At 32.9% G+C, this 12,406-nt stretch overlaps 2 protein-coding genes across 2 annotated transcripts; one reads left to right on the top strand and one right to left on the bottom strand.

Moving 5' to 3' along the window:
- The first annotated feature begins 1,648 nt into the window (after nt 1–1,648).
- Nucleotides 1,649–4,588, top strand: LOC106618263 (glutactin). The gene is made up of 6 exons (XM_014235945.3): nt 1,649–2,080; nt 2,604–3,074; nt 3,146–3,346; nt 3,415–3,583; nt 3,640–3,833; nt 3,912–4,588. Exons 1-6 carry the CDS (start codon nt 1,832–1,834, stop codon nt 4,488–4,490), a joined length of 1,863 nt encoding a protein of 620 aa, XP_014091420.2. The 5' UTR covers nt 1,649–1,831; the 3' UTR covers nt 4,491–4,588.
- Nucleotides 4,589–4,998: 410 nt separating this feature from the next.
- Glt (Glutactin) lies at nt 4,999–9,036 on the bottom strand. The gene is made up of 7 exons (XM_014235950.3): nt 8,829–9,036; nt 7,937–8,383; nt 6,570–7,067; nt 6,300–6,506; nt 6,076–6,238; nt 5,831–6,015; nt 4,999–5,771 (listed from the first exon to the last, which is right to left on the bottom strand). Exons 1-7 carry the CDS (start codon nt 8,892–8,894, stop codon nt 5,148–5,150), a joined length of 2,190 nt encoding a protein of 729 aa, XP_014091425.2. The 5' UTR covers nt 8,895–9,036; the 3' UTR covers nt 4,999–5,147.
- Between the last annotated feature and the right edge of the window lie 3,370 nt (nt 9,037–12,406).

Raw genomic sequence — 12,406 nt, forward strand, 5'->3', positions numbered from 1 at the left:
TAAATCATTGTAACATCGGTGGACTTACACAAATGTGAAGAATGAACAACGTAATTGTCTATTTTGCAAGAATGTTGAAAGACATAGATAACGTCTGAAGGCACGGTGGTCCATGACGCACCTGGATTTATATCCGGCAAAGGATTCACAACTCAGCAGCATAATAATGGCTAGTATGTATTGCTATTAAACTTCTATGAACTTCGATTCAGAAAAAGCCACAGTTCCCAATTATTGGTGAACAATTATATTACGTAAGTGCCATTAATCTACAAGATTACAAGCATCCAAAAAGTTTGGAATATCAAATTATTAAGACTCGGGTTCATCGAATACTATACCGAAAAACCTGATTTACTCTTTCAAGACATTCTTGATAAATTTTCCTAATATTGACTTTAACAACATACATATGTAGTTACTAATAGTTTTCAGATATTACCATTTTGAGTAGCGCCTCATACCTAAAAATAAAATTAGCATCGCTGTTGGGTAATTTGTTGTATTCATATATTCCTTTTCTTGAGCAGATGTTTCGCTAGAAGTTGATTAACTTCGCGAACATAAAAGATATAAAAAATCACGTTTTTACTTTCCCTGTTTACAAATATTATCGTTTGTATATTTAATTGATTTAACATGTTTAACCTACATAAATACGTAAACGAAAATAATGGATTTTAGGTGCTGACACCAAAATCTTGTTCAAAGCGTTCATAGAACAGCACAGAGAAGCCAACGTACTGGCATGAATATAAGCATGTGCATATGTATATTTATGTATGTATCGGAAATTGAATCGAACGGGACTTTTGATGTTGACTACTAACACATGATTAAGCTTATTTTATTAACAGGTTCCAAAGTCATGATAAAATGATAAATCGAATGATCTTTAGCCTTATACGTTTCTAATTATGTTCATCAAACTTTCAAGCATGTATGTATGTAAATTGTACAATGTGAAACTAGAATTTAGGTAACAGACTCATGTCCAAAATATTCATTGATAACTTAACTGCAATTGGGAAATTTTGTACTACATAAATATTCGTTGTATGGAATATACGTTAAGCTGAAACTTTGGAAGATTGTTACCACCGGCTATGAATACACACATGTATCTCTATTATATTATGTTTTATTTGTGTGATTATTGCCGTATTTTGCCTATTTTCACATTTTAATAAGTAAGAAATTGAATAATATATTCATATTATATTCGCACATATTTTGTGTGCATTATTATGTTAACTTTTACCTTTTATATGGATTTGTAAATCTGGTGATTTTAAGCAGCTACTGTTAGGAGAAAGGGGTGTCAAAAAGGTTTCAAATTAAATATGCATGCATACATCTATATAAATAAATATATATATATGTACTATATATACAGAGTACGTAAAGAAGTATAATTAATAGCTTTAAATCATTTTTAAAATACTCCCATAAACTATGACCGTTTTTTTTTTGTTTTAGTTTTTGCGTTCTTATTAAGCTAAAGAGAAATCGGATTTTTGTGTCACTATGCATAATTTAGCATTGTTGTTATTTTGCATATAGCAATTTCTAATTTCTTTCATCAGCTATAGTCGCTTTCTAGTCTTCAGTTTATTAAACAACCAGTCTGAAAAACGGCTCAGAGCTGCGCGGTATATTCTTTAAAATCTAAGAAGAGCTTCATCTTGACAGCTGTATCGAAACTTTTTAAGAAATGTTTTTTTGCGTTCATTAGAATATCAATTAAACAAAAATTTATGTGCGGCATATACTATTGTATATGAGCCCAATTGTGTTTTATTTAGGATTTCTTTAATACGAAGTTTAAAATATGTTTGGTAAACTGTATTATTTTTACATCAAACGTCGATCACGGTGTTTGGAATTATTTATAACTACATTATTTTTATTACACTCCGCCTGGGCTGAATTCGATGACGATGTTGATACTGTTATAAATTTACCCAAATTGGGCACCATTCAAGGAAAAGTTATAGAGACAGCGTGGTCGAAGCGAGAAGTATTACAATTTGTGGATCTCAAATATGCGGAAGCTCCTACAGGAAAATATAGATTTAAGGTGTGACTTTATATAATATGTGAATAATAAAATTGATAGAGTAAAAGTTATGTAATTTGTAAAAAAGTAATTTAAGTTTTCACCTACGAAGGACTTTTATACCGGTCGTTAAGAAGTCTAATAGTTCAGTACTACTTCTTAAACTCTCGAACAACAAGTTAAGTTAAGTTTGTAAAATATTAAATTAGTGCATATACCACGTAGCATATATCTATGTTTTGTAATACCTATCATTAACCATTTAATAATTTCTCGAAACAGGACAAATAAAATTAAGATAAAAGGTCTTATTTACGTTATACGCTATTCTGTAAGCCCCAGTGCAACAATGCACGAAAAGTGTAAAACATTTCCTTTGGTTAACGGAATTTTGCAAGTGTTATGCAATACAAAAGGACCCTTTCCCTTAGCACTTCCTCTAGTTTGTTATTTATACTATACTTGTTATTTATACTATCTCGAATTTTGTATATTAATTTTTGCTTATAATTTTTCTTTATCTTATTCTAAAATTTCTTGTCAGCCTCCACGCCCTGTAGAACCATGGGATGACATCATGGATGCAACAGCAGAGAAAATCGGTTGCCCATCGGTTGTTTCAATGGAATCTTTAAAGAAGCTGGATGACGTACTGGACATTGAAGACTGTCTCACATTAACAATTACCACCCCTAACACCATGGGTCGCTTTCCAGTTTTAGTGTATATACATGGAGAGTATTTGTATGAGGGCAGTAACTCTGAAGCACCACCTGATTATTTGTTAGAAAAGGATATTGTATTAGTGACACCTCAATATCGACTGGGCCCATTTGGTTTCCTTTCAACAAAAACAGATGAAATACCTGGAAATGCGGGAGTACTTGACATATATTTGGCATTACAATTCGTCAAACACTTTATACAATATTTTGGTGGTGATGAGAGTCATGTGACGCTAGCGGGTCAAGTAGGCGGTGCTGCTATAGCACATTTACTTTCTATTTCTCCAATAGTGAGCACCATTTTCACACAAAGAAGGAAGCAAATCAATAATAACTGTATTTTTATCTTAAACCGTTACAGGTACAAAAAGGACTCTTTCACCAGGTAATCTATCACTCCGGGTCCGCACTGATGCCTATATTTCTGGAAGGTAACCCCCGCCAGCTTGCACAGGATATTGCTGAAAAGGCCGAATGCAAAATGAAGACGGTGCGGGATTTGAATGAATGTTTGATAGATTTGTCACCGCTAGAATTGCTTAGTGCATTTATGACGCATGCTGTGAGTATTGTTGCAAAGCTTAAGCGTATGTTCGTATGTTTGATATGATAAATATTTATTGAACGAAGCTCGAGAAATCTGATTTGGGAGTAGGTTACACTGGTGGAATCCAATTCACAATTGGTGGACCAAGTGGTGTCTTGCCCGTGCATCCTTATGAACTTATATTGAATTCGAATTTTTCTTATGCGGCAATGGGTGGTTGTCCGAAAAATGTTGGATCAAGGGTTTTGAATGGTGAGTAATTCAAATATTCCAAGTATTCTTCGTCTTATACTTTATAAAAATTTTAGAAATCGTGGAAAATGATTTTGAGGGTGTCATACCAGACGATTATAACACATATGATTACATTGATCATATAATTCGCCAAGTGGTGGGCACTGATAAAACGATGTTGTTGACTAGCTTTGTCACACATGACTTTTTCAACAGAAAGTTAATGGAAAATGGTACATTCGGCACACTTATACCCCGTTTAATTGACGTAAGCCCCAAATTACTTGTTATTTATAAAAATAAAATAATAATTAAATAATATATTTTTTCAATTATTATTCTTCAGGTTTGTGGAACTTTAATGCATAAACTACCAGTGCTATTAGCTCTCAACATGAATAATAAACATGTTCCTGAAAATACATTTCTTTATTCTTTTGACTACATGGGTGAATTTAATAGGTATCGCGATTTGGATGAGGAGACAAATATGCAGAGTCCATTCAAAGCGGGTGTGTCGTTAACAGATGAGGCACTCTACCTTTTTCCATACCCACAACATGTTATCAATTTGAGTCCGCCTGATAGGACAATGGCCAAGCGCATGGTGGACTTGTGGACATCATTTGTGATTAACGGAAATCCTTTTAGTGATGTGCGTGCGGGATATTGGCCACCTATGACCACTTTGTATGGTCCATATATGAAAATAGATGATACTTTAACCGTTAACGGAAATTACTTTAAAGAGTTCTCAGCAACGTTAATAGACGAAGAAAATGGTCACAGTTTAATCAGAGAAATTTATTACCTACGAAATAATCGTGTCAAAAGACGGCAACAAATGAAACGTAATAGGCGGAGGAAACTAAATCGTAAAAAATCTTTGGTGAAGGGCATATATTCATCTAAAATACATGCTTAATTGATTTTTATTAATTAATTCGATGAAAGTTATATAATTTAAAATCCTTTACTTGTATAGTATTTAAAATATATACATTTACTTGACAAAAAATTGAACTGAAATTGTAATTATCATATAAGTATGCATATGTCTGATGTATTTTGATTATATTCAGACGGTAATGTATAAGTGGCAATACAATATACCGCAAAATGATCGAGATTTTGCGAAAGTGTGCATTCTTCTCGTTATCGTATGCACTGATTCTCTCGCAAACTTGGCTGCCTAACAATATTGGTATTGAGTTAGAAATATTTAAAACAATGTTATTTAGATATATTCAGATTTTAGCACAAAGGCTTCCAGCAACATACTTATTACCGTTCATTATATAGAAAATATACTTTTCCATAATTTTGGATAGTTTCGAATTCTGAGTATTCCTCTTCGGCACATGATAATTGTTTCATAGTTATAACATAGGAGAGTAATTGGTTCAGAATTTCGTCCAATAAATAATACTGAATTTGCTTTAAACATTTTTTATTAAGTTTTTGCACCATCTCTAAATCTGTATGTTTCTCATATTTCCACCCGTATTTAGCTTTTTCTTCTTCTTATATATACGTCCACATTATCAATGCATACAATTACATTTAAAACTTATAGATAATATTAGTTTTCACGTCCAGATGGTTGCGAATGGTCCACCCCATTTAGTACGGTTGTACGTGATCTATAATGATAATTGTCTGGCTGCTGATAGCTTTGCCTATAACTGGATTTATATTGTGGATAATAATTCGTATAAGAGGGGTAATTTAAATAGGGCTTTGGTGTAGTGGTCGTTGTGGTTGTCGCTGTTGTGATTGTAAAGTATTCAGGGTATAAATTTGGTACTGCAATTCCATCTCCAAAATGATAATCCAATTCCAACGTTGAAACTTTAAAATTGATAATTCTCAAAAATGGTCCTATCCCATTGGTGACATTGGGCCAGACGCCATTGACTTTATTAGGAACACCATACTTAGCAAAGTCTATCCACATGGTAACGATATCACGTGATAAAGCGCGGTCTTTTTCATTTAAAATGCTCACTTCTTTCGGGTATGGGAAGAGATAAATGTTATCATCGCTAAGTGTAGCGTCGGTTTCAAATGGGAGTGGATTTTTCAAATGACCAAAACGATGGTATTCACCTCGGTAATCGAAAGAATATAAATATGTTGGAGCGTTCTTGTAAGTGGATCTAATCGTATCAATTATTGGACCACGGTATAAAATTAAATTAATAAGCTAAAAAATAGAACATTGTTTAATTAATATGTAAAAGTAATACTAAGGAAAACAAATACCTCTAATAATCCTGGAATCAAAGCATGTAAAGTGGGATTACGTATTTCTTCTTCATTAAAAATTTCACGTAATGCCAAGTTCTTCCAGACTAAATAATCGCGCGGCTGTGCTGTGTGCTTCAACACAACATTTATATAATCGGATATGTTATTTGAACGCAAACGCGATAATTCATCATAAAAACCTTAAAAAAAAGGAAAAGCTTAAAAGTGTTCACGTAATCCTTTAAAGCTTATTGAAATACTAGTCAAAATAAAAGATCCAGCATCTTTCGCCACTCCAATTATCATCGGGTATGTACGATTGGAGACCAATGCCGCAGGATGGACGGGCAGATATCCCAGAGCATCTCCTAAATTTAGTTTGAAGCCTCCCATGAAATGCAAACCACGGGGTTCGTTTTCTTCCTAAATTAAAAATAAGTATTTGTTAACGATTTAAAAACGATGATAATCTCAGTACTCATACATAATGCCGTTTCATGGTTTTTAGAATTTCTGTGGTACTTAAACGCTCAAAACAATTATGAAGATTTTGTATTTCTTGGTCGCTCGTTCGTGAACAATGAGCCAAATGTGCAAAACTGCGGGCTGTAGATAAAGCATCTCGTTCCAAAAACAATGGGTTCAAGGCAGTGCCTGACTGTAAAATTAATCTTTGAAATAGACCTTGTGCCTAAGGAAGAAATTGGCGTACAACATCCGAACTGTAATTATATCTCAAATGTCATATACTTACCTTGTCACTCAAACTTAGTGCGTGTACTAAAGTTGCTCCACCAGCCTGACCGAATAGAGTCACCTGCAGTGGATCACCTCCGAAGGCCCGTATGTATTGTTGAATCCATTCGAGTGCCAACTTTATGTCGGCAAGAGCTACATTTCCGGGCATTTCATTTGTTAGTGTTGTAAGAAAACCAAATGGTGCAAGACGGTAATTTATCGATATCAAGACAACATCTTTTTCCATGAAATAATCTGGTTGGGCTTCTTCAGCTCCTCCATCGAATAGCATTTCCCCATGGACGTATACCATCACCGGTAAAAGGCGAGTTCTTTGCTGAGGTAGAATTACATAAGATGGTACATGAATATTTAGTGAAAGGCAATTGTCAACATTTTCAAGACGCGCTTCCGATTCTGTTATGGTCTTCAAATCAGGAAACTGTGGGCAACGCGGCGCAACTAGCGTTGCGTCAATTTGTTCATCATGGTGGTGTTTATAAACAGTGGCTTGCTAAAAAACATAATAAGTTTTCTTTATCCACCAAAAGAAATAAAACTGATATGATTCATAATGTAATAACTAGCAGATTCAGATATGTACATTTGTTTCCGTCATTTTTAAATATGAGCAATAACTTCCTCTAAAATAAACCCACACCTGGGAACAACATTGTAGGCACAATGAAATTTATTCGACTGAATGATTAGCAATACCTCCCTCAGGTCCTATGCTTTCAAAAGTTAGTCCAAAAGTATAAAGGACCAGTAAGGAAGGGCTAAGTTCGGGTGTTACTGAACATTTACTATACTCGCAACGTGCAAGGATTAATGGCTAAGAAATACTGTCAATACATGGAAATACTTTTATGATGTGAGATAAACTTTTTAATAAATGTTACATATGAATTCAACATTAACTTATTCTACAGGTCTTCGACTCACTTAGCTTCAACATATGGACAACATTTCCATGGTTACGATTCCGTAATGCCTTTGAAATATTTCATATTAACCATAAATTCTGCGTAAAGTCAATCAGAGAGTAGAAAGTAATGATATTGGATATAAGGAAGTTGGATTTAGCCATTTACATACATAAATATATTGGTATATATATTTGGTATATAATTATTGCGATATCGATCTGAAATTTTCCACACGTCTTTTTCTACCTAAGAAGCTACAAATTTCGTCGCAACCGCAGATATCGAATCACTATAGCATATAGCTGTCAGAAAAACTGATTGATCAAAATCAAGTTATTGTATGGAAAACTTCTTTATTTGACAATATATCTTCACAAAACGCTTTAGTTTCCGAACATATTGTTCAATGTTGATGTTGATATATACAATATATAAATCGTTATTTATAGCTTACTTGAAAACGACCCAAACCAGGACGTACTACTCCATATTTTAAACCCAAATAGGAATTAATTGGTCTGCCCCTTATATTCTTGTAGCCAACTTTTCCGCGAACTGCCCCCAAACCGGGTACAACCAACTCATCTGGGCGGGCAGGTTGAAATCCGGATTTAGGAATTTGCTGAATCACTGTGCCAGGTGGATTATTGTATAAGTGGTTGTTGTTTGGCGCTTCGTTTTCGGTCTCAACTTCACCGCCTTGAATATCGTAGTCATCATAAGGCCAGTGTTGTGCACTGCACAAGGATAACAAAAGGACTAATGGTATGATCACACTCGAAGGTGGGGAACATCCCACCAAATGGCAATACATTTTTAACAAACGCGATCGTGTACAACTGACCGATGCAAACGCGGCCGTCTCACTGAACTGATATCTTCTACTTCCTAATAGAATGTGCTGCAGATTATAAAAGTAGTTTTGAGATTATTTTACTTAATGATTGGAAATAAAATATATACAGTAATCAATGTATACTTTGTATATAATATTTATATATAATATGTAATCGCTATGTCTTCAATGCAGTGTTAATAGTGGTATTGTAATAGTATTAAAAGTAAGTAGGCCCATTTTCGGGAGGAACGGATAACATAATTAGGTATTAATAAATATTATATTTAAAATGTCCAACCTGTCCAATATAATTAAGTTTGTAAGTCTGGCACTAATAGTAACAATATATTATATTAGATATTTTGCTACATACATATGTATGTATATCTTCACCAACATAAGCATGCATGTCTTTAGTAGAACAATGCCGATCCCGATGGCTAATTTTTTTATTCTATGTTGAAATAATAAGCTAATCATGAATGATGGAATAGGATATTGTACTTACTAATTTTTCTTTCGCGAAATATACGTCACTATATCGCAAATGTGGTGGAGAATTGTCAAATAACATAAATCACAACAAAAACACACAGCTTAGCCTATATACACTATTAAGCATTATTCAATAGCGTGACGTATCCGATCAAAAAATATAAAAATACCTGTATGTTTTTTGATTCTTATTCTATTTCTTATTCTAATTTTTAAATTCTTATGGAATTATTTATATACATATACAATACATATGTCAACTATGTGTATGTCCTATAAATAGATTTGAGAGTACAGTACACATTTCCAATGTTGCAATGCTGATTACAATAGGCGCACATTTGGTTGGGGTTATCATCGCAATCATACTCAAATGTTCCCATTTACTGTTCAGAAGTATGTCGACCTCAGATATGTTATAATCCATATGATTACACTTTTTTTTTAGTTCGTTATTATTTTGAAAAGAAGAGAGTAATAGATGTGTATGTATGTGTGTGTATATAATTAAACACATTATTTTGTTATAATTTAATATTTAATATATAATATACCTATATGTTTTTAATAAAATACCTAGATAAGATTTAACTATTTTTAGGGAAGAAAAAAGAGAAATGCTCATTCCCCTGATAAAACTGAAAATTTGGGATTTTAGTCACATTGTACATAAATATTTTATTTTCCAGTGACAGATACACGGAGGTGAGGGAAAGAAAAATTCAGCATTTATTTTCATATATTTCTGGATTACATTTAATAAGTACATATTCTTAAAGTAAAATACGAACAATTGAATCAGTTCAGTTGAATGGGTGTCCTCGGAAGTCAATAATTATATTTTATTACAACATACACATATAATTAGGAAACATCGGAGATTTTTCAGAGGTCAATCTAATACGATACGTACTACTGACGGTTTGATTAAAATTTCAATCCTTTTTAAATTTTCGAGGCTTTGTAAAAAATTTTTGAAAGATTTCATATTTAATTCAATTTTTAAACTTTTGTGAATATTCAAGGACTATTGAGATGATCTTGTTTCAACCTGCTCCTAAGATAACTTTTATTACTTCTTAAAGTCCAAAACGGTCTTTCTGCGGTTGCTTTTGTTATAGACAATACTGCCAAAACTCATAAAATCTTATTTAAATTTTCAAATATTTTCCCATTTATCATCTGAAGTTATATTTATAGTCATAAGTTAAAGTTGTTGATAAAAATTTCCTAGCGTGTAAATATTTTGGTCGAAAGTAACTTACCGATAATGCATCATGTGCATTTTGGATTTTCAAGCGTAGATTAATTTTCTCCAGAATTAAAATTGACTCAAAACAATTGAAGATTTTTTCATTAAAATTATAGAGTCATTTTTCCTCATTGAAATCATGTTTCAAGAATAATTGCTCAAAGCTTTAAAGCTTTAAATGACAAATATAAGAGTCAAGAAATGTTAAATAAAATGAGATTCTGTAGTAATCTTCAATGTTTTGAGTCCCAACGTTGCATCGTATGTCATAAGCTGATCAAGGCTTTTTCTTAAATTATACGAAAGCATAAATCTGCATTCTCCTCCTCGCCTTAAATTTATTCAGAGCATCATCTAACAAATTTGTGACTTCTCTTAGATCTTGATTCTTAGTCTGGAATTCCCGACTCATACTGGTTCGAGGGGCTTAGTTTTCTTTGTAGAGCATGTGAAGTAATTTTCGAAATTTTATCTTTCACCGCCGACATTTTGTAGATAGGTCGTTATTGACTCTGCCAGAGATTTACCAGAGACATCGGTAACTAGAACGAATCCAAGAAAATCTTCACAAATATTCGAATCCGAATCTAAATATCATATGCAGATAGAAAATTGCTTTATGTTTGATCCATCTGCTAAAACTAGGGATATTTCTGCTTGGTTCTTATCTCGTGTCAACTTGTGGCAAGTTTCAATAATTTTATTTTGAACTGTTTTGCTCAAATACTTTTCGTTTTCAGTAGAAAACAAAAGATGTTCTTTAAGAATCATGTCATGAATAATATTAATTAAAACTTTTTACATTTCATCTCGCAAATTTTAATATTCTTTATTACATTTCCTGAAATATATCTATATCTGAATATATTCGAAAATGGTAATAATTACATTCAGCTACTTTCCCGTATTATTAATCCCTAGAGAAGAAAATGTTCTTATGTATAAGAAAAATAGTAAAATAAATAGTAAAAATAAAAAAGTATTAGTCCATATTTTCATCACAAAATTTTCTTCCAAATAACAGTAATTATGTAAAGCTTCTTCCTTTCCGAAATCCTGGATTCGACCCTGATGTGCACTGTATTGGAAAAGAACTCATTAAAATAACTCAATATTGCATATACTTATATTATAAGGAATGAAGTCAACCGGATGTTTGAAAATCTTTTTATTAGGCATATGGAAGCTAGGGGCAGTATTCACTTGACTGTATCCAATTTAGGCACAAGGTTATATTATTATTCTTTCCGAATTTCACTAAGATAACTCACATATTGACTGATATATCTTTTGTTTGAAAATCTTTGTATTATATGAGGGTTTGAAGAAGTATTGTCTCAAAAGCACATTATTATTAGAAAAAGACTTTCTCCGATTTTCAGTACTAGATCTCACGAAATGACCGATATTTTAGCTAAAATGTCATCCATAGGCACTGGAGTCCCATTACTTCGTATCTGGAGCCTTGTAAAGTTACGGTCCGATTTTGACAATTTTTAGAAGTGAGGACTGTTTATATATGTACATTAAACTCTATATATATCTTGATTAGTTTTACGTCTTACAAACAACCGTTAAGTAAACCAAACTATCACATTCTGTAGCAACATCTTGCGAGAGTATAATAAATATCGCAATAGTATAGGTCATAGTTTCACGATAGTTTTATTACTTAGTTCCATTACTTTATTTTTCTTCGTAACCGAAATATTTACTATATTAAAGTCAACATAATTTACTGAAATGAGATATTTGTGATATATGGTCAACTCAACTCAAAGGGCTATAGTTAATATAGTGGATATACCAGGAAAGGGTCAACAATGTAGTCTTCAATTGTTTTTTCTGGAGTGTATTTAAATAGTTTTGATTGTATTACGACACGGAAATTGGCGTCATATAACTGGCCATACTTGTGAGTGAGTTAAATAGTTTTGACTCAAATTGTCGTCCTTGGTCAGATGTAATTCGTTTTGGTACTCCGTATCGAGCTATCCAGTGGTTTACTGCTCGAGCTACTATATCTGCTGTACCGTTTTCCAAAGATATTGCTTTCAAAAAGCGCGTCAAACGATTAATTATTGTTAAAAATTGATTAAAGCTATTAGAGTCGATGTGAATGAGCTCGAATCATTGTGATGATGCCTGAAAAGTTGCAACAGGCGTTGATACGTCTCGTTGAAGTTTGTTACGTTGGTATTCGATGCAGGCTTTTGCCCACGTATCACAATTTTATTTGTCGACGGTCACACGAATCGTTTGCTTACGAGCTTTTGCAATGCCTTGATTCTGGGATATGGCAAAGAGTGTAGAGAATCGAATATGCGTTTCCTGAGTAA

The sequence above is a fragment of the Bactrocera oleae genome, chromosome 6 (assembly GCF_042242935.1).
Source record: "Bactrocera oleae isolate idBacOlea1 chromosome 6, idBacOlea1, whole genome shotgun sequence".
In the NCBI taxonomy this organism is placed as follows: Eukaryota; Metazoa; Arthropoda; class Insecta; order Diptera; family Tephritidae; genus Bactrocera; species Bactrocera oleae.